At 43.9% G+C, this 21,760-nt stretch overlaps 3 protein-coding genes across 4 annotated transcripts in view; 1 reads left to right on the top strand and 2 right to left on the bottom strand.

Moving 5' to 3' along the window:
• Positions 1-347: 347 nt before the first annotated feature.
• Positions 348-11,072, bottom strand: slc38a6 (solute carrier family 38 member 6; the record flags this gene model as incomplete). Its single annotated transcript, XM_079229190.1, has 16 exons — positions 348-1,071; positions 1,259-1,353; positions 1,717-1,861; positions 2,421-2,545; positions 2,640-2,740; positions 2,854-2,933; positions 3,415-3,471; positions 3,881-3,952; positions 4,031-4,089; positions 4,180-4,265; positions 6,199-6,277; positions 8,241-8,280; positions 8,408-8,460; positions 10,108-10,181; positions 10,305-10,429; positions 11,016-11,072. 16 exons carry the CDS (start codon positions 11,070-11,072, stop codon positions 988-990), a joined length of 1,332 nt encoding a protein of 443 aa, XP_079085316.1. The 3' UTR covers positions 348-987.
• Positions 11,073-12,955: 1,883 nt separating this feature from the next.
• Positions 12,956-15,647, top strand: trmt5 (tRNA methyltransferase 5; the record flags this gene model as incomplete). Its single annotated transcript, XM_079222219.1, has 4 exons — positions 12,956-13,424; positions 13,967-14,091; positions 14,217-14,856; positions 15,428-15,647. The coding sequence occupies 4 exons, from the start codon at positions 12,956-12,958 to the stop codon at positions 15,496-15,498; spliced, it is 1,305 nt and encodes a 434-aa protein (XP_079078345.1). The 3' UTR covers positions 15,499-15,647.
• A 44-nt stretch (positions 15,648-15,691) lies between these two features.
• The window catches only part of mnat1 (MNAT1 component of CDK activating kinase), a 31,958-nt gene continuing 25,889 nt past the window's right edge, over positions 15,692-21,760 (bottom strand). For both annotated transcript variants that reach the window (XM_079218112.1, XM_079218113.1), the window contains exon 8: positions 15,692-16,014. In XM_079218112.1, coding sequence (XP_079074238.1) covers positions 15,894-16,014 — 121 coding nt within the window. In that variant the 3' untranslated portion in view covers positions 15,692-15,893. The remainder of the gene's footprint in view (positions 16,015-21,760) is intronic.

Here is a 21,760-nt window from a genome sequence, read left to right as displayed (position 1 = left end):
CTGGGGAACCTCTTTAAGGGGGCGTGAAGAGCAGGCAGCAACTGCTTTCTGCAGGGACTGCGGGACCGGTCTGCTTAATTCCTTTGATTAAAAGCAGCAGTCGGATGGCTGTAAGTTCCAGAGGCAGCATGAAGACAATCTAAACAGCATCATGATTAGAAACGTACCGAGCATGTGGCTTTCATTAGCTACAGGCTGAACCCACAGCAGTACGCCGAGGAGCACGTCTCAGCATCAATACTATCCTGCCAATCAAACACACAGCCTGTGACAGGTTACACCGATGAGCTTTTCTCAACACTAATAAAGACAAGTTAGTGGTTCACTGAGAACACGGACACATCAGTACATAAACAATTTTATTAAATGCCAGTAATTTGAACAATATAAATCGTTTGTCACATTCATTAAGAGGTAAAGGATACAAGTAGCAGCAGAAAGGTACATACATTAAAGAAAAAATGAACATCTGTGATTGTGCATCTAAAACTGTGAAAATGTTCCACAAACACATTTTTGAGAAAAGGGGTAAACCTGATTGGTTTAGACGTCAACAGCATTCTTTAAAGACTACAGATTGGTTTACATACATTTTGTAATCATCCACAAAGCACAATACAAAGGCTGTCAGAAAATAAAGATAAAAAAAGAGGTACAGAAAATGAACCCAAAGATTTGCAGACATCTTGCCTGTCAATTTCCTGTATTGTTCACCTATATTTTGTTTTTGGAAGAAAACATTAAACATTGCACTGAATAGCTCAAAAGGCAGTGTGTGTAAACAATGTGCAGGAACATAACATGACAATTCCTTGTAAATTTGGTCTACGTTTGCAAGATAGAAAGTTGAGAAACAAACACTGGTCTCGTGTTGGGAACCACTTAACCACAAATAATCTGCTTGAGGTAATGCCGTTTATTCCCTTTTGGTGTCCATTGTTCAGTTTCTTTGGCACGCTTTACCCTGAAAGGGTGGCAAAGAGGGGGTTATGAGTTCTGTGCCCATGTGATGACAATGACGGAGAAGCTGATGATTCCCACAATGAAACCAAAGACCACCAGAAGTATAGCCTAGAGACGCAAATAGCATAAACAACACAGTTAGCATCATTAACTACAAAGGAAAGTCAAAATAAGTACAAATGTAAGCAGTGGCTGTAGTCAGTACGGAATATGGGCTCTAACGGTTTTTGTTGCTTAAATTGAACAGTGATCCATATATGGGTGCGATTGACAGACTATATCAGTGTTTAGTTACCCCAATGGAGTCAAAGGATCTGAGGGGTCCCGTGTTGAGCTTGAGGTAGAAAAGGCCGGGGAAAACAAACAACAGGCAGGTGGATGTTGTTGATCCTGGAGAAACACACAGGAAAGTCACTTGAATTGCACAGACAATGCTGTACATGTCTGACAATAGCAGCTTCATAAACTGTTTGAGCAGGACTGCATCATTAATTATGTATGAACAGATACTGTGAGTTTAGCCACCACAATCAATAACTGGGGAATATCGACATCTTTGCTAAAAGCTTGGCTGCTTTGAACGTATTCTGTACTTGAAAACAGATCAGAATATTTTAAGGTCACCGTTAAGCAAAATGATTTTGTCGCTAAAATAAAATGAATAATAATTATAGAATGTATAAAGACCAGAATATAAGAACACAATTTTTTTTTTAATTATTTCTTATATTTTATTTTAAAAACATCACATACCTACTACTCCAAACACATTTCTGATATCAGGCACAAAGATGGCCAGCAAAAGCACGACACCCAGGATGATTAGAGTTGCAAAGATATGGATCAGCCAGGAAAAGGGCCGTCCTCCAAACAGCAGCAAGATGGCAGCCTTACGGGCCTGGAGCGTACACACAAACAAAGCTTAATCTAACCAAACATACTCAAAGAAGATGTGCTGTGTTAATGATTCCGACCAAATGTCTGACGAGAGAAGATTGAAACTGGAGCAGTGTTTAGACTGGCAGGATGTACTTGTTGGTTGTAGTTAAAGTGTTATTTTATAAGTGGCTTTTTTCCAAATTGCAAAACAGGAACTGTGCAAAGGCGCAGGCATACATTTAATAGGACATTCAGCATTATAAATATACATGTAAACTCAAACACAAATAACAATAAGAAAGAAAAACAATTATATCTATATTGAAATCATCAATTACATTTTTCTTAAGTGATACACTTAATAATAAATAGCAATATAATGAATAGTAATATAAACATACACAACAAATCCAAAATAAAACTTACATTTTATATCAGAGTCAAATCATTTCAACCATTTCTTGTGTTTAAGTAATTTCATAGAATTGAGTAAATAATCCAAAATAAGGAATGAGGAAATTGGGATAGTATTTGGTACTTTTTTTTGTTATAGAATATTCTGGGGTTGGTGTACTCACAGGGAATTGAATAAGGGGAACAGTCAGCAGCACAGAGACCAGGATGGCCAGTCGAACCACCATCACCATGATGTCCCGAGGCAGATACGCATCGTAGCCAAGCAACAGCTCAGAGTCCACATGAGCTATGAGCACGAGACAAGGATGAAGTGAGGGCACAATGGGAACCGCTATGACAGGGTTTGGAAAAGCAGCTACAGTAAGTAGCTGCAGGCTTACCGTAGAAGGTGAGGTAGCCAAACAGCGCAGAAATGAGGTAAAGCAGGAAGCTGAGGCCAATACTGACATTGGTAATGTTCTGCATCCTGGACTTCGTAGGCCTGAAAGACACAAGGACACACTCAATCACTGAGCGTAATCTTTACTTGGCTGGTGAACAATAGAATCAATGACTTAAATAACAACAGTGAAAGTGAGAGGCTGCAATGCTGACCGGTCCAGTTCGCAGTAGATTGGCAGGATAGCCGTGTGGCACATGAAGGAGAAGGCCATGGTGGGGATGGCGTAGCCACTCTGCAACACACAGCAGTCGGAGCGCAGCCGTCATTAACAAATTATCAGCTTACTCTGTCACCCAGGAGTGAGGGGGCAGGTGGGTCAAGGTATGGTTTGTGTAGTAGTAATTACCATCTGGGCTGCAGAGTGTGACCAGTCAGAGTACATTTATTCAGTGGACATAAATAGACAGCATATTACCGAGAACTGTGTAAATGTCCCCTTTTAGGATCTTCGTGCTAAACACTGTCAAGTAGTGTTTAGACATCTGGGCCAAACATGTGCTTTGTGTAATTCTGCATGTACGTACATGCGGCCTTTACATGTAACATAAATGTGAGTGACAACTGCATAGTGCACCAGAGTTCCTTATGCAAACCCAGTGTGACTTCTCTCCAGAGTCAAAAACAGGGCAGAAGACTTTCAACAACTTCTCAAGGCCGCCTCACACGTTTTGCATGTGCAGCGTTTATTATGGGGGCTGGTTTCATACACGTACCTTACTGGAGATGACAAAGAGTTTGGGTGTACATTCTGAGTCAGAGGAATTTGATATCTGGAGAAACAAAGAGAGAAGAGGAAGCGTGATATTGAGGAGTGAGGAGAAGCCACTGCAGACGGGACAACACAAAGCTGGAATCCATTGCCTGGATTCAGAGCCAAAAGGAAAACAATCAGCTAAGTAAACCATGCCAGCTCTGCAGCAATACTATGGGCAGTATAATTCTAAAAGGCCAGAGGTCATTTCCAGACTGATGCAAGGTCATCTGAACTTCCTTCCCCTCAGGACTGGCACCATTCACCATACACAGCTCTCTGCAACTTCCTCTGGTCCTCATCAGCCAGAGTCGACATAATCAGTAAACACTGTCTGCTGAGTTCTCCTCATAATCCTGTGGCCGTGACCGTCTGGTCCAGACTACCTACATCAAACATGAAGGAAACCGTTTGGTTTTTTTTGTTACCTTGAAGGCACCTGAAAGGGTCGTCACATTGTGGGGCAGTGGGCAAGGGATGGACCATTTCTTGACCACAACCTAGAGAGGAGACAAGACAACGTGTCAACAACAGGACAGTTAAATAAAACAGTTTTGAACGGGTATACTTCAACTCACCACAATTGCAAAGTACAGCATAAAGAAAAAAGCAATGCTGCTTGTGTAGCCCAGGAAGCCTGTAAGGGTGAGAGAAAGATCTGGTGAGAAACAACATTTCAAGCCAGTTACAGCAGCAAATAAAGATGCCACTTGATCTCCATACTTACCAATCTTAGGCAACATTGCCAGAGGCAGTACAACACAGAGTGTGACTAGGATAAGAAGCACTCTGCCATCTTCATACCAGGCATGTCTGGAAAACAAGTGAGCATGAATTATTAAAACTGAATCAAGTCCCATTTGCCATCATCATCATCATCTCCCTGGTCCTGCAATGTCAGGGATGACAAGAGATAAATCATCAGAGCCTTAAAGTGAACCAAGTCTGAAAATGTGTCTTCATTTCGTGCTGAAACACAGAACGATAGATTCTTCATGTGGTAAAAATTAAAGGGCTTTAGTTCTTGCAAACCATAACAATTATCTAATTCACATGCAAACGTTGTGTCGCTCAGTCAGATGAGACCACATTTCACTTGCCCGGTTATTCGGAGGGGGAATAATATTTTCCTTTGCTGAGGGATAGCCTTAGCGGTTTATTCGGGATTGGGGAGCTAGAGGAGGCGGCGGCACGGTGTTCGAGGTGACACATGTGGAAGGCATGCCGGCTCCGCTGGGGTTGGGGGTCGGGTGGGAAGGGTGCTGCTGTATGTTGGACAGCAGCGTGGGGTCATGAGGGACTGGCTCCACCACTCTTTATGGGGCTCCCACAGTCAGCTGCACCTGCTCTGACCACATCAACCCCCAGTGACCCTTGTTTGGCAGTTTCACAGCTGTGGCGTTACCATAGGCGCTGATGGATTTGTCTTTGCGTCTACGCCGTTTCTGCCCTGTAACTGGATGTCAGGGAGACCTCTGCTCTGACCCTGACTCTGTCTTGTCCAATCACTTTTACTCTAACCTAAGTTTAGCCGAACCACTCGACCGCAGCTTAGCTAACCCCCCCTCTCTACTTTTACAGAACGTTATGCATACACAGGGATGTATAAAAAAAATCTCCACCACCACTAGGATCCATTCTCAAGAGACTCGAGGCTTACTGTAAAAGGCGCAGGATACCTAGAAGACCCATGAAATGTGGAACATTTCACGCTATGCTGAGATACAGGAAAGCACTCAGTTAAGGTTGCAGTATGACCGCCAATGAGCCAATCTCCACAGTGTGAAAGATCAGCAAAAATCGGACCAATGCAACACAAACTCAAATCTAGTCGTCTTCATCTTTGGCCTCGTTACTGAACTGAAACACGTTGGTAGATACAAGACATACAGCCCATTAGAAACTGTTTTCACACTGTCGTATTTTGATAAATGACCCGGGAAAACAAAATGCGTTTAAATGTAAAACAGCTTGTTCATTTAGGCTTTGATGGAATTGAGTACGTGTCTGTTAAAATCCCAAAGCCACTCATTAACAGAAATGTTTTGGTTCCCTCAGCATTGAGCTGTAATTAGAATGGCAAAACTGATATCCCCTTGTATCAGTCTGATTCCGGGGAACATGTGCGAGAGATTTGGGGGTGAAAGGAGAGCACTAATACAAAGCAGCTGTGTGTGGAAGATTCAGATGTTGACGGATTGGGCTGAGCGCAGCTACAACTCTTGCTTAAACCAGTGTGGCCAATAATAAAGTGATGGAAATTACATTCTTGGCCTTGGACTTCTCTGCGAGGGCTAGGAGTTGGGAGCTCGTCCACGTAGGCCAATGAAAGACACGGGCTGCTCATGACTGGTGATGTATAGCGCTCCGTCATAAAAACATTTCCTCTGGGCATGCTTCAGGCCATACAGCACAGAGCACGAGTTTCCCTCCAGTCACTCACAGACAAAGTATTAGTCGTGCACTGTGGTTTGGTGAGTGATCTTCTTTTACCGCATCATTCATGTATTTCTCATTGCCGATTAATTCCAGTTTTTGTAGCTTTGTGGTGCAGAAATGTCAAATTTGACTTATTTGAAGGCCAAAAGGTATAATCTCCAACATCATGGGAACAGAAATGACTCATTCGTTATCTTAGTGGAGCTAATCTAAAAGAATGGTTTGGTTTTACCCGCAGCTGTGACAGATTTTAAACCAAATTTCCTTATTGGCGGAGAAGTGAGCTTACAGTGCTTCATGTACCCACCCTGTGCTTTCTGGGTTCAAGAAGCTGTCGATGGCTGCAGGAAGCTCTGACTTCAGGATGAACAAATATGATGACATGGCTGAGGAAAGAGAGGGAAAAAGATTCAGGAAATGTCTATTTTCTAAATAACATAAACGTGCAATCATACCAATTGACTAAATCATAAACATAGCAGATGACTGTATGTTGCCACAAGGAATCTTAAATTGCTGTGTGAGGGCGGTGTGTGTTTTCCAGCACAAGGAAATGGAAGGCAGGGTGGCGGGGGAACCAAGGCTCTGAGTTAATGCAGATGGGTGGGGCGAGCAGCTCAAGGGGATCACCAGTAAAGCCCTCGGTGCAGAGGAGCAGACATTATGCAGATCATCCAACTGCCGGAGACTGGGAGTAGCAGCCAGGATGGAGAAGTGCAAGGGGGGAGGAATGCTAACAATAATGATCTCTGACGCTAATCCAGGTATTTCTCCCACTGCTCCACCTCACTAGGAAACAGGATATTATCAACCTCCGACGGGCTCCAATATCCTTCCAACGGACAGCCAATCAGAAAGGGGATCGGGGTCACTTCCTGAGGGTCTTAACAGCCCCAAAATCACCAGGAGGAAAATGGGAGAGGGGAGATGGAGACTGCACACGGTGACGAGGACGTTTCTGGCTGAAACAGGATTCAAATGCAGTGTGTGGTCAGTCATAAAGGGAGATAATGTTAAGGGATTTAAATTTGTAAAGCCAGGCAGAGCCCGAGTTAGCTGGGACCTCATTGCCCCCGAGGCAGGTCTTGCACTCGCCGTTAAATAAGCCTAGACCATAATCCCTCAGATCCTGTATTTGTTTATGAAAGAAAATTCATCCAATAACCCTCCAGCCCACACAGACACAAGGGCACACACTCTGTGAATAGCTAATGCCCTTTATGAACGATAGAATATGTCAGTAGGGTTGCTCTGAGGCAGCAGTTGCTTTAGAATTTTAGCCAAAAAGTTTTCTTGCAAAAATACATCCAACCATTTAAACCAACCACAAAAACATTTTCAACCACACTAGGCCATAAGGACACACTGACAGGACTCACACAACAGGCATGATGCAATGGTTTAATATCATGCAGTAGGTTACAGTAAGCACAACACTTTGATGGGAATTCCTGGTGGGATAATACTTACATCTCTGGTCAAAAAAAATGCCCTTGAGTAAAGGAAAACTATTGTTATTGGCCAAGAGGCAGGAAAACATATTATTATAATCAGCATGCATGTAAAAAAATAAAGAAAAATCAAGACATATTGATTCAAACCGTCTCTGTGTGGTAAGCAAACAGTGGGAGAGTGTGTTCAACATAAGACAGAGCCACTTTCATTTCATTAAGAGTGAGGGGACAGGCAGCCTGTGAGAGCCCTGGGCTGGTCAGTAATTAAGGTCAATTGGCCCATCAGCCTTTGGCAGTACAGATGAATGTTTACCTAGAGTGAGGCTAATTGCACTCTTATAAAAGGGGCCCTGGGTGTAGACAGATGCATGCTGCAGTGCTGGCTCTCACACTTTAACACATACTGCCCCATGCTGGGAAAACCACAAACATACCAGAGGGCACGGCCATAATCCACTCAGCCGTGCCGCTAATGACTGCAGAGGAGCGATCACCTTAGCTCTCCACTGTCTGAGAAGCGCAGTTTGTGGCTGAGGGACGGGTGGAGAGATCGCAGTAGGGAGAAAGAGAAGTGTGGGGGATGGGGGAAATAAAGGGAGGGGTCCCATTAGGTTACTCAACACTGGGTGGGTTTACCATCAGTGATCAATTAGACGAGAAGTCAGATTTCAGGCCCAGGGGAGGGGGCTGAGGGGACAGCGGCTACAGAGTCAAAGGTTATCAGGGAATCCGGATAATAGCCTCACAGGAAGGAGGGAGACAACCTGAGCACAGGGGCTTCTGATCACCAGTAGGAGGCACTATCTGCCTCCAAAATAAACTGGCCATAGTCTAACCCTATTCAGCATGTCAAATAAATGTATGCGAGTGTACAGTGAAATGGGTGCTGACTTACCACCCATGTTTTGGATGATAATAGAAATTCCAACCAGAACCTAAAAAGAGTTTTAAAAGGAGGTTAGTTGGAACATGTCCTCTGGTCATGTTGAAAATACAAGTGCCTAAATGCAATATATTTGACAGAGCAAACACAAACTAATGAATCCAAAAGAAAACACTTACTTTTCCTGGTTTTTGCAAGGCTCTCCCTCCAAGTTCTTCATATGAATTTATACCTATGAGAGTCAAATTAAAAAGAATCACATTTACTCAACTACTTAAAAGAGTTTACACTCGCAGCATTACACTCCTATAACATTGTCAGACTCACATTGATCAGTTTAAAACAGAAAGGGTAAAAATTGCTGCAGCAGAACCGGAGGTAATAGGCTCGTTCGAGACGAGCCAGTTCTGCGCAGAATCGATCGGCGGCGATCGGCGCGCAATGCATGCTGGGTAGATTTGTGTCCGACTTGCTCTGACGTCATGCACACGTGGTCAACAATAATCCCACGAGGTCAAGGCTGCTGTCGATTTTAGAGCTAGGCGGCACAGTAGCTGTCCAACGACTGCGTGGCCCAGTGCATGATGGGAAACGCCTGGCTGTCGCTTAGATCTGACAGCAAACACCACGTGTTGTAGAAAATCCTTATTTTATGTGTAGTTGTAATACTTAACGCTCGATTGTTGACTATTCATCTCATGTTTAATCTAAAAACATATATTGTGTGGTTGTTAATACACAATTGTATTTATATAACACATCAAAACCAGTAGTAATGTATTTCACAGGCAGACATAAAAAGAACAAAGGATGCAGCTACACACACATTTATACATAAATATATATTTACAAACACATATGAATAAATCCAAACGTGATCTGTAAACTACAAGTAGACAAAAGTTCGGAACTAACAGGAAGTCATTTTTTCTGTGACTTCCTGTGTGTGTGTGTGTATATATATATATATATATATATATATATATATATATATATATATATATATATATATATATATATATATATATATATATATATATATATATATATATATATGTATATATATGAAGTCAGCTGAAAACTGTCCGACTTGATCGCAGTTTTTTGTCAACGCCTCCTGCTGCGGCCGCCTGCTCTGCTCTGCTCTGGATTCCAGGCGAGGCGCAGCTCTAACGAACGAGCCTATTGTCTTTTTTTAGTCCATGCATTCTTCTTCCTTGTCAAAACCTGGTGCCTACTTTACCCACAATGCAACTCTACTGCTGATTTGGGTGTGTTATGCTTGTAGTGGCTAATATAGTGGAGAGCTGCTAGCCTCAAGCAGAGATCCGAAGCCAGCTGCAGAGGTCTGATAAACGTACTCTTTCTAACACCTCCAGATTTTTTTATGTTTCAAACTTGTCGTCTTTAGTTCAGACTGAAGACTCACTTCTCTTCTCAATTCATCAGACAAATCCCCCCCGCGCCCCCAAAAAACGTTATACATGAGAGCTGAAAATGCATTGAAAAGGTGTAAATTGGTAAAGTTTGCTTTCAAAGATTAGAAAAAATGTCAGGATCAGACGACAGAGTTACTCTTAGGGAACTCAACAGTATTTGGATGATAATTGACAGACAACAAACCACTGTTATCTCTTCTTAACTCATTGCATGGCTCTTAAACATCATCAACCGATTCTATTACAACTAGGAAGTGAGTAAAGACAACAAAGAGATAGCAACACATCAGATAGCTTCCCTAAATAGGGATCTAATCATAAGTGAAGTAAGGGGGACACTCCGGGATAATGGTAAAACACATCTGGATGAAACCCCCTGGATAAACACACAGGAAGTGATAATCTAAAGTTAGACTGTGTATCCATTGTTAGGCTCTCACCTGTTTTGTCACATAGCTTCAGAAGGAGGTGTATAGAGTATGCTGCCAAGCTGGATACTAGTACTAACAGGATACTACAGAGGAAAGGTACATAGAGTAGACATTAGTGTGTGTGTAGTTTTATGTCTGATATATTTAAACATCTGTCAGATATTTAAACAACAATGAGGTAAAATATGTAATGAGAGAATTCTTACCAAAAACCCAATATTCCAGTGTTAGCCATAGCATAAGCTAGACCCAATATGCCGCTGCCCATGATGGCATTCATCAGGTTAAACACAGAGAAGGCGAAGGAGGCTCCTTTAGGCGGCGCTGATCCCTGCACACACAGCAGAGATAACATGTGAATAATAGATGCAGAGTTAAAACAATGAGGGTGAAGACAAAGGAGGAGAAGAACTATTTTTATTTGTGTAAGAGCTTTAAGAGAATTGCTTCTGACAGTATTAAGAACAGCTGTCCAGCCCTGATGATGGATGTCATGAAACAACACTGCAGTGGCATGTAGGATCAGGGAATGGAAATGGAAATGGACGGGGTAGGATTTGAGCAGCTAGCTGTGGGACAGCTGCCTGAGCTCAGGATAAGGGGAGTTGCTCAAACTGCTTGACCTCTCTAATAGGGGATATCCTGGAGAGAACGAGTGGCAACTCTGGTGTCAGTGTCACAACAAGCTTGGATTGACCTGAAGGCCGCTGAATCAGATTCACCCTGGGTTACAGTACTGAAAGACAGGAAGTAAACTATGACCCCGGGTAGAAAAGTGGACTGGTTGTCTTGTTAAATTATAATGTAGCAATTTAAATTAGCATATTTGAAATTGCTAAGAATGTGAATTTTTAAATAAACCTTAATAATTTGATATGACATTAACACTTTAATGCACTCCATAGAGATGTATTCACCACTATCTTATTCCTGTTCATGGTCACAGTCGGGGTAAAGAATATCCCAGCATGCATTGTCACCAGTCCAACGCAATGCCGAGTAAAACAACAAGCCTACTAGTATAATAAACAATCGCTGCTCCTCCCACCTGGTTCCTTTTCTATTTTATGTCTTACCCATGGTTTCAGATTGATGATAGGATAAATATAGATAACAAATTCACTCAAAAGTAATTTGAGACATGTTTTACCATGACTGTTGTAATTAATTCATTAACAAGACAGTGTGTCATCAGATTAAGTGCAAGGGTATTTCTACTGTCAGCACTTCCTTTTTTTGGAGGGGGGTTCCAGTTACACAACAAGAATAAATAGATGACCGATTGTTCAGAGTAGCATCCAATACTTCAGATTACTCACTACTGATGAACCCTGCAACAACTCTACATGGATCCACATTGCTCTGCTTCTGCATTTCTTCAGTATATGGATTGTTAACGTTATTAAACAGAAAATACACTTGCATATGTTGTTCCTGTATTTAATATAGCCTAATATTGCTTTGATAATCTGAACCATTTACACCTTTGTTCAACATCAGCGAAGTCTTTGAGCTCACAGAATCATATCACTTGTGATATGGTGTTAATGGACTAACTCCAGAAACAGCCACTGATGATCATCAATTCATCTCTTGATTGGGATGTACTGCCACTTAGGAAAGGACACCGGGGTTGTGTTATTTGTATTGCTGTTGAGACCTGAAAACAGGTCAACAAACAACCTGAAGGGGTGTTTACATTCTACAAGTGCAGAACATGACTCATAGTGTGCTTTTCAAGACTGGTTCAGATGTGACTATAATAGGCAAACAATTAGTTTAGTTGCACCTAAATTAAATTAAGCCAGAGAACATATTATATAGATGTTTATGGACTGAGTGGTGATGATCATGATAAGCAAACTGATTGTCTTCAGTCTGGACAATTTTATTTGCATAAGAAATGAATAGAAAGATTAAATCCTCAATGGACAATAATCCTTGAAATACTATTGTGCAATGTATGTTTTAGGGTGGACTTCCCCTGTATAAGTGCTGACAACGCACGTGATGTCTGTCATAAACAACATTTTGACAAGCTGTGCATGGAAACACTATTGGTGCATATTATTCCTGAAATTCCCACATTTAGACTGAAGCACTGATACTTAGCTGTGAAAGACGCCATGCTGTTTTAATACTTACATTTGATAATAAAGGTGTCACTTCGTTTCCTTCGGTGTCCCCTGCGACGCGTTCACTATAAAGCTCTGCGGTTGCTCTTTGATTGACGCTCATTTTCTACTCTCAAAAACTGAGGACACAAACTACAAGAAACAAGCTTTCTCTGCCTTTTGACAAAACCCCTCACTGCAGTCAGCCCGAGGACGCAACGAGTTATGAAACCATCTTCTCTTAAATCACTTTGAAACTTCCCCTCTTATCAAATCGTCAGCTGCTGACTATTGTTGTTCGTGACGCCTTCTCTATTCCGTCGCATTCGAACGCGTCAACAAAGAGACCGTCCAATCAGAAAGCGCCTCTTCCCTCGTTTGACCAATCAGCTGCCAGCTCTGGTCGACCACCGATGACGCAATTCAAGCATGCCTGCGCGTAGAGGATGTTGAGGTGAGCTCTGAATGTGGATTTTCTCACAAATAAAAGCATAATAACCATTAATTTATCACAGTGTTGCTTCGTTTTGTTAAATCTAACACGCAGTTCACTGTTATGATGTGTTTTTTTCTACTTTTCTGCTTCATAACCGCAACGTTTTTGTCATTTCAGGCTCCTCTCCGGAATCTTTGCGTCGATACCAATTGTAGGAAACCGAAAAGCTGCCGCTGCGCACCGGAGCTTCTGCTCTGCAGCCTCACTGCCAGCCTCCGTTTGTTCTGGCTTTGCTCTTAAACCCATAATGGAGCCTAAACTGTACCGTCCCCCTCCAGAGGTCCGGGGTATGACCTCTCTGGACAAAGAGGCCTTCACGCAGACTATTAGTGTCCCAGCTCTACGGGTGCCCACTGGGGTCTTAAACAAGGTGGTAAAGAGCCTGAGGAAGGCGACCATCCAGCGCCCAGGGGTGCCCAGAGTGGTGCAAGATAAAGAGGAGAGTAGTGACTTTCGTTTGGTCCTGTTGGACCCCAACAGAGTGTCGTCTTCAAGCTCCTTCAGTGAAGCAGAAGCCGAGGCTCTGAGGTCATTCAGTGTCGCTGAAGAGCTGCAGTACTATGAGCTGCGACTCACCTATCACAACCTGAAGAGTGATGAAGTGCTGGAGGCCGTGCTCCCTCAGGGTCAGGACGTGACCTCTGGGTTCAGCCGGGTGGGACACATCGCACACATGAACCTGAGGGACCACCAGCTGCCATACAAGAACCTCATAGGTGAGGCAAGGATTTCAGCACAAATGATGAGTAATTAAAAAGGAAAACCCAATACAAGGTTTCTTTTGGCTCCTTGTCAGTGTAGAGTGTACAAGTCTCTGGAAGTTTAGTATTCTATTTTCCAGAAAATATATCCTTCAATTTGGTTTTGAGGAGAGCGCTGTCTTAACACGTTGCTCCAAAATCCCCCACAAGTCTCAAGTGCACACTCCAGTGCCTCAATATATCTTTAATGCACAATGCTTTGTTTTAATCAGGCTCCTTCTTAAATTGGCAAATAATGTCAACTGTGACTTACTGTCATGTCAATCAGTCAGGAAGAAACGTTGATATGATCAGTACTATCCACACTTAAATCAACTTTCGCAGAAAACGTTTTACACTTTGCATGTAAAGTTTTAAGATTTATTTTTAGTTTCCTTCTTAAATTCTTATTAATGTGTAATGTTCTGATTGCTGCCTAATTTAAAAGGAAAGTGGTTTAACAAAGAAGAGTTAGGAAGTCATATTCATTGCTCACTTTGTGGCTGCTTCCATTGTAGGTCAAGTCATCATGGACAAAAACCCTGGCGTTACCTGCGTGGTCAATAAGACAAACATGATTGACTCCACCTACCGCAACTTCAAGATGGAGATGCTAGCTGGAGAGGAGAACATGGTCGCTAAAGTAGGTTCAATCGCAAATGTGCAATTATTTGATAATTGAAACATTTCTTTAAATTGCACGTGCACAGTAATTCTCAGATGTAATCAGATTCTTGACTGATGGTTGCATCTTGGTCCGTGCTGCAGGTGAAAGAAAACGGGGTGACATACGAGTTTGATTTTTCTCATGTGTACTGGAATCCCCGGCTGAGCACAGAGCACCAGCGCGTGGTGCAGCTCGTGAAACGTGGCGACTCCGTGTTCGATGTGTTTGCCGGTGTTGGACCTTTCGCCGTCCCGGCTGCCCGCTCGGGTGCAAACGTCTTGGCCAACGATCTCAACCCAGAGTCCCACCGATGGCTGCAGCACAACTGCAAACTCAACAAGGTGGAGAAGAAAGTCAGAACCTTTAACCTGGACGGCAGAGCGTTCATCCAGGGGCCTCTGAAACAGGAGCTTCCCGCGCTGCTCAAGGGAAAAGCCAGTGTTCATGTAGTGATGAACCTGCCTGGCTTGGCTCTGGACTTCCTGGATGCATTCAGAGGCCTATTGCCCCAGGAGCCTTCCTGTGACGAGAACCTACCCACAGTGCACTGCTACGGCTTCTCTAAAGATGACAACCCGGAGGCGGATGTGGCGGAGAGGGCTTCCCACAGCCTCGGGTTCCCCCTGAAGGACCGATGTTCTGTGCATTTTGTGCGTAATGTAGCACCCAACAAAGATATGATGTGTGTGAGTTTCACAGTCCCGAAAGAGGTCCTCTTCAGCGGCGATCATGAACAGACAGGTGAGCGTTAATCCATAAAAGTGAGGAATTTAATGATAACGTGATAACTAAATATTCAACGAAAACATGTGGTGGGAGCTCTCTGGAAATATAATTACAGAGGAAACTTCACATCCCCAGTTCTCCAAGTAGAGGCTAAACTCAAGTTTAATCAGTCTGCTTAATTATTGTGTCGTATATATTTCACTACTTTAAAAAGAGCTAAACTCAAATCTACAATGTTTGAGTAGATTTTCCAGAAAAAAATGGCCAAATTAATCAGTTTCCAGCTTCTTAAACGTGAGTTTTTTTCATCTTCCATAAAAGTAAACTGCAGATATACATCTTTTAGTTATTTTACTATCAGAATACGAAGACGATTTCTGTGAATACCTACTTGGCAATAAACCTGATTCTGATTTACAATAAATCAATAATCTTTATTTGCAGCCGTAACGTAGGAGTAGTCACGTTGTCGCTGTATTTGCATGTTTTAGTGTACTGACAGATGGGCCAAAGATTTTTTTTTTTTAAATTGTGAACAATAAAGTTTGACACCATTACATTCAACACAGATTGTGTTCCTCCACAGAGCCTTCAGCAGAACCAGCTCCAAAGAGACAGAAGTGTGAAGAAGCCACTGATTCGACGCAATCATCATAACGACCCACAAATTAATATAAGGAAACATTTGAGTTAAGTTTTTTTCACAAACTGAGTTTAACATGACATTGCATCCTTTCATAAGCAATCTTGACTTCTCTTTGCTCATACTAGAATGTATTAGAACTATTATTCAGAGCTTGGTCATACGTCTTAAGTTGTTTAACTTTTAAATAAATAAAAAAAAATGATGGGAGCTTTTCAGTGTGATTTATTTAAATATAAAATTAACACAAAATCTAAAAAGTCATATACCCCTTAATCAAAAATCCGTCATATCACCATCTACCACAGCAGCTTTTGCCCTCTCTGCAGCGGTAGCGAGACGGCTTTTATTGTCCTTTTAGTCACATTTCTAACCAGTGGCTGTTGCGCTGTTTGAGCTCTGGATGTGCTCAGCGTTTCAGAAGGAACAGCCCACTGAAAGCGTCCTGAATAGCTCGATGACATGCCAAAGCTGAGGTGTATCCTCCAGCTGTGTCCTGAGGCATGGCAGCCCGCACGTGGTTCAGATACCTGAGAACACACAGAGAGCCCTGGTCAGTAACAGCAGCGAGGTATTTTGTAAACAATGTGACTGACTGGCAGCCCAGAGAGCTGATTTCAAAAAGTAGTTCCTGTGAGTGTAACTTGAGTGTAAGTTTATTCTTCATTAAATCCACACTTGAAGTTATTTTTTCTGGCTCTCCGCGACCCTTTGGCCCTTTGATGAGATCAACGAAGACAGACGTACCCATACACTAACACTGGATCACCTTGTGCCTAAAAGCCTCTCCAACATGGCTCTATTAAAGTATTATGGGTGTCTTTTATTTTTTAAGTGCTTACAGATGTATCCTGCCAAAGCCCCTTTTTGGGGTTCTTAAGGAAAGCCAAAAGTCCCTGTTTATTTTCACATTCATGCACAGACAGACAAACAGTCGAGCTGTTAATTTAGTCTCCACAGGGATTTTATATATATATATATATATATATATATAGGGGATTGACCTGTGTCCCCACTCACTCTAATCCTTCCTCCACTGTTTCGTGCCGTCACAAAGTGGTCAATAGGGGAGAAACCTGCACACATGTTCTGTACTGCTCTCTCGTAGCATCTTGACTACAAAGCTAAAAAAGCAAAGTCCTCGAGCAACTGAGACAACACGTAGCCTTGCCTGTCAATACGCTCTCCCCCTACACCTCCCACCCTGTGGAAATCAGAATCCTGGCAGAGAGGGCTAAAGCCCTCACACGAGTCTGGCTTTGTGGCCCCTGTTCCTGTGAGCCGGAGAAACTTCAAAGTGAAACGGGAATCAAGAGCACAGACAGCCCTGTGTGATTTCTGTGCCCATTCTAGCTGCTTTACAGAGTAACCTAACACCTGTGTGTGTGTGTGTGTGTGTGTGTGTGTGTGTGTGTGTGTGTGTGTGTGTGTGTGTGTGTGTGTGTGTGTGTGTGTGTGTGTGTGTGTGTGAGAGAGAGATGGACAGGGAGGAAAAAAAAAAAAGGTGTTGGTGAGACTACCCGCTCAATAGATCATATTTTGCTTTGGTGTTTTATGATTGCTGCTTTGCTCACAATAAATCCTTCACTGAAAATAAACGCTGAAACATATTCGCTCGCATGCCTGTGACACAAACACATAAAAGTCAAACATTCACACGAGATGACCTCGTCTTGTCTTACAATAGACAGTGAAAGTGAGAGTGGGAGCAGCAAGAGATGTCAATCAGGTCTCGCACACAAAGGCCACTCATCACCCACTAGAGAAACAACACACAAGTTCAAAACAGGAGGCCCAGTGATTAATAATAACTTCATTAGGCCCAAGCTGCTGTAGCCTGTCCTTCAGAGCACTTGAGGGAGGTCTTCTCATATGGCTTCCTGCATCAGATGAGTGCTATCTATTGATTATATTGTACTGGGCCTTTTTAATGGTGAAAAAAGTGGGCTATTTACAGCCCGGCTAAGTCTGCTCTTCCTGCTAATCTAATCCCCAAGCTACTCATGTGGTCATTCCTTCCAAGAAAGCTGAGAGCTCTGTGTAACTTTATACCTGCCTGCCCCTAAGGAGAGAGAGAAAGAGAGAGAGAGCAAAAAGAGAACATGAAGGAGAGGGGGGAGGAAGGGAGTGGTGTAGGTGGAGGGGTGGGAAGTAGAAAGAGGAGGGAGGATATGAGGTGAAATCACCTTTGGGTATCATCATCACAAACCCTCTTCTCTTAAACCAACCCTGTCTGCCCTCTGCTCACCCCTAACACCCGAGGTTAGTTCAGTTCTGCTCCATTAACTCAGCGGCCGTATCCGCATCTTCCTGTAAAGGCCAGCCGCATACATGTACATACACATGACCGGCTGTAGAGGAAGCTGAAAGACAAACGGGACTCTTTTCACATGACTGTACTTGACAATGCTGAAACATTAAGAGTGGACTGACACCACCGAAGACGTGCAACGACATGAAATGCATTAAAATGGTGCAGCACACTTGCCTACAAAAACAGGCAGACTCTTTACACGGCCTTCAATCATAAAACAAGATACAACACACACACACAAACTATACCGCTCTGAAACAGACGCTTCGAGACCCTCCGACGCTACTGTTTCAGTGAGCACTCAGTCTCCACACCCCGCCCCACCCTTATCCCCCAATCCCCCTCTCTCTCGCTCCCCCTTTCTCTCTGAGGACTGGACTGCCTTTTGTTCGCAGGGCCGTGAAACCCAAGCCGTGTCGGCCGGTAACATCTTTCACTCTCCGGGCCCCACTGGAGCATTAGCTGCAACTCGATATGGGTCTTTTCAAAGCTTCGTATTATTGGGTAAATATGGGTCACTTTGGACTGGCCCATTATGTCGCTTGGGGGGGGGAGAGTGGGAAAAGACGAGTGCAGGTGATGAAGACATTTGAATGACACAGTATGACAGTGTGCGTGTCAGACTGCAATTGCCACAAGGGAATATGACAGGCGTTTTCCATTAGTATACACACTCAAAGGAGTGATATATATTTCGCCAGATTCTTTTCTCAGATGAACATCTCAGCATGAGTGTCACATTTAGATTTAATTATTAAAAGCATAATAGATGATAAAGAGCTTGCATTATTTTTCAGACTCCACCCCATTTATTTCAAAACCCCTCTGGATCAAAACTGTTCAGAGCCAATCTGGCCAACCGCATTTTTCCACTTGAGTCTGGAACTCTGAATACCTGGGCAATGTCTCCTGCTAATGCTAATAACGGTCAGAGATTTTCCTGACGGGTCCCTGAAAGTATTCCCCACTCCGGCTGACTGGAAAACGCAGCACAGCCGCATCTCTAATTCATAGTGAAAAGATAAGTGGCAAAATGTTCCGGTGGGGTTCTGCTTGATTTCCAGCTGGGAATGTGTGGCTTCTCTTTATGTTGAGATCGACGACGCTGCAGCGGAACGGAGGGTGTTTGGGTTCTTCAGGGAAATAGCAGCGAGGTTGGGACTCTGGAGGGAAAACAGCCGATATCAGACGGAGGCGCAGGCTGCGTTGGGCCTCTTGTCTAGACTCCATGTGTTGGCTTGAGTTGGATTAAGAGGAGCTGAGGAAGCCCGGGCTTGATGGAAAAGAAAAGAGGCCTGTAATGCTACAATGGTTATTTCAGCAAGAAGACACTTAATCAACGTACAAACCACAGAGCAGACGCACGGGACAATGGAGCAATCTGATCAGTCTTAAACAGAGCTCACTGTAGAATTACTGTTTGTGGTTTGGCTGCTTTCATACATAAAGACTTAATAGTTCAAAGAAGCTAAACTCAAGCTAAAATGGCTCCTCCAACAGAAACTTGAGGCAATATCTTCATGAATGGGGTTTTCTGAAAGAACCAGGGAGAAATGAATAAGTCCGGCTGCTCTTTCATTTGTCCTTCACAACACTGACCTGGAGATTTTGCTTTCACAGCACCCTCACTGATTCAGGATCAGCATTTGCTTTGACTTCATAAAGGATGAGAGGCTTTTTTTTGAGTCGTGACCCGAACAGGGTACGCTGACTTTCAGGCAGTTGGCGAGATAAACTCTGTATGCGGTTCAATCAAAACTGGACGGAAAAAAAAAATCTGCAAAGAAGAATCAATAAAACTTACCCAACCTGAGACCAGTCCAAGGACTGAAGCCTCATTAGCTATGTTTATCAAAGCGAAGAAGCTTAGACTGGTGTGTTTCCGTGCACAAAGAGGGCAGCTGACAAGCACAGGGAAGGCCAGTCATGAGGCTGCTGGACGGCAGTGCGAATGTCCGGAAGTCTTCCTTTAGCGCGCTGCTCCGGCAGCGGTTGAGGATTCCTGGCCTGGAAATGAGGGGGGCTGGAGCCGAGGGGGGATAAGGGGGGTGCAGAGCCACACACACCTGCCAGATGATTTGTCATTATAGAGGGGTCAGCACTCAGCTGTCACCCCCTAATCACCCATCCTACCCCTTAAGTCAACCCCCCTTTACCCCCCAAACTCCACTCCAGTCCTCCAAAAACACCCCCTGCATTCCTCAGGCAGCTCCGGTTTCACTCACAGCACTGCTGCCCCATCTGCCCCTCCTTCCTACACTCTGCCCTGAGAGAAAATGTACCCCTGTGAGAGACACAGCACACTGAGCGCATTGTGTATGTGTGCGATGTGTGCTTATGCCTCCATGTGTGTGGATACGCAATTCACATGTGTGTGAATACATGTTTTTCTAAGGGCAGTGCTGTTTCTATCGGAACCGACGGCGAACCGACGGGGCAGAATCCTTCCAGTGGAGAACGTGTGAATTGGTCCAGGCTGCAGTCCAGAAACAAAACCCCCGCAGACAAGCCAAACACAGAGGGCTCTCACAGGTATACTATATCTGTCAACAGACGTCTTTCATCACCATAGGTCATAGGTCACTCTCTTTTCCATTGAATGCAGCTTCCTCTGGGACGTGCAAGTGTGTGAGACAGATCCTCAGCCATCAGCCTACCCAGTGTCCATCCGATTATCTCAAGTTGACTGTGAGTGCGTCTGAGGGGGGCTCAATACGGTTACATCACATCCTCACAAGCCTACAGACCCCTTATCCATTATCGTGTGTCTTATCATCACCACCGACGAACTGAGTCGGAGTCTCTGAGTCCCATAAGAGGGAGGCGGGTGTAGCTAACACTTAGTTAAGGGAGAACACGTTTAGAGTGTTAACAGAAGCTGTGGGTGACACTTGACATTAACGCTTATAGAAATACATTCTCATGAAGAGTGACTGACAATGTGTGAGCTGTCTTCAAAAAGGCAGCTCGTTGGCATCAGCTTGTTGCTATCAGTAATAAAGACAAAGTGGTACACTTGTTTTGTGTTTATGAACAGATAACATTGTGGAGGTGCCCACGATAAAGGCCTATTGTGCTTCTTGTGCCCAGTCTTCACTTCCTGCTCCAAGTGTCACCTGCCCCGACTCATCCAGTGCTCTCATGCGTTGGCCTTGCACCTCCTCTGTCTGCACTGATGGGGGCAGTAGAGGCTGGCTGGCTGGCTGGGCCACTGCCCTCACACCTAACCGCAGCAGCCGAAGGGCTTGTAGAAGCATCACACATCCCGCTAGCCACTTGATACAGAGAGCATCTTTCTTTCGTCTCCTGAGCTGCTACTTGATAACTCTGCCCCCCCGGAGAGCTTAGAGGAAGGAGGAGGGGGGCAGACCAGACTGAAGAGGGAGGACAATGACATGACATCAGTGTCATCGTTAGCCAAATGGCGCCGTAAACTATGGAAGAACATATGCTGCTCAGTGAATGGCTGCTGGCACAAGGCACACCCATACATGCAAAGCAAAGGAGCATTGATGGTTAGATGGAACATTCTGGGAATAGAGCACCGATACAGAGAGGAAGAAAAGAGTTTTCCCGTGAGGGTGAGTCGCCTCCACAGGTATCCGTTACTGAAGCACCTCAAGCACTGAGGAGAGGCAAAGAAGATTTCAATTAGGGAGAAAGATGGGACAGGCGCAAAGAAGGGTGGATGAAGGAATACAAAAAAGGCAGGGAAAGGTACAGCAGGGGGAGGGTGATAATTCATACATCATAGTGGTACCTCCTACCATGAGGTGTGCATGGCAAGTCCCTGCAGCCAAGCCCCACAAGACGGGAGTTTGTTTTCTTTCTCCAGCTCTTAAGAGGGGAAAATGAGCCAGCTAATCCCCCTGTACATTGCCGGGCCCTTTGCCCCAGGGGCGAAGAGCAGGAGAGAGGCACAGAGTGCAGGTCTGTTGGTGTTTGTGTGAAAAACACATACA

Source organism: Taurulus bubalis (genome assembly GCF_910589615.1).
Source record: "Taurulus bubalis genome assembly, chromosome: 1".
NCBI classification, from domain to species: domain Eukaryota; kingdom Metazoa; phylum Chordata; class Actinopteri; order Perciformes; family Cottidae; genus Taurulus; species Taurulus bubalis.
This window is presented reverse-complemented; position numbering and strand designations above follow the sequence as displayed.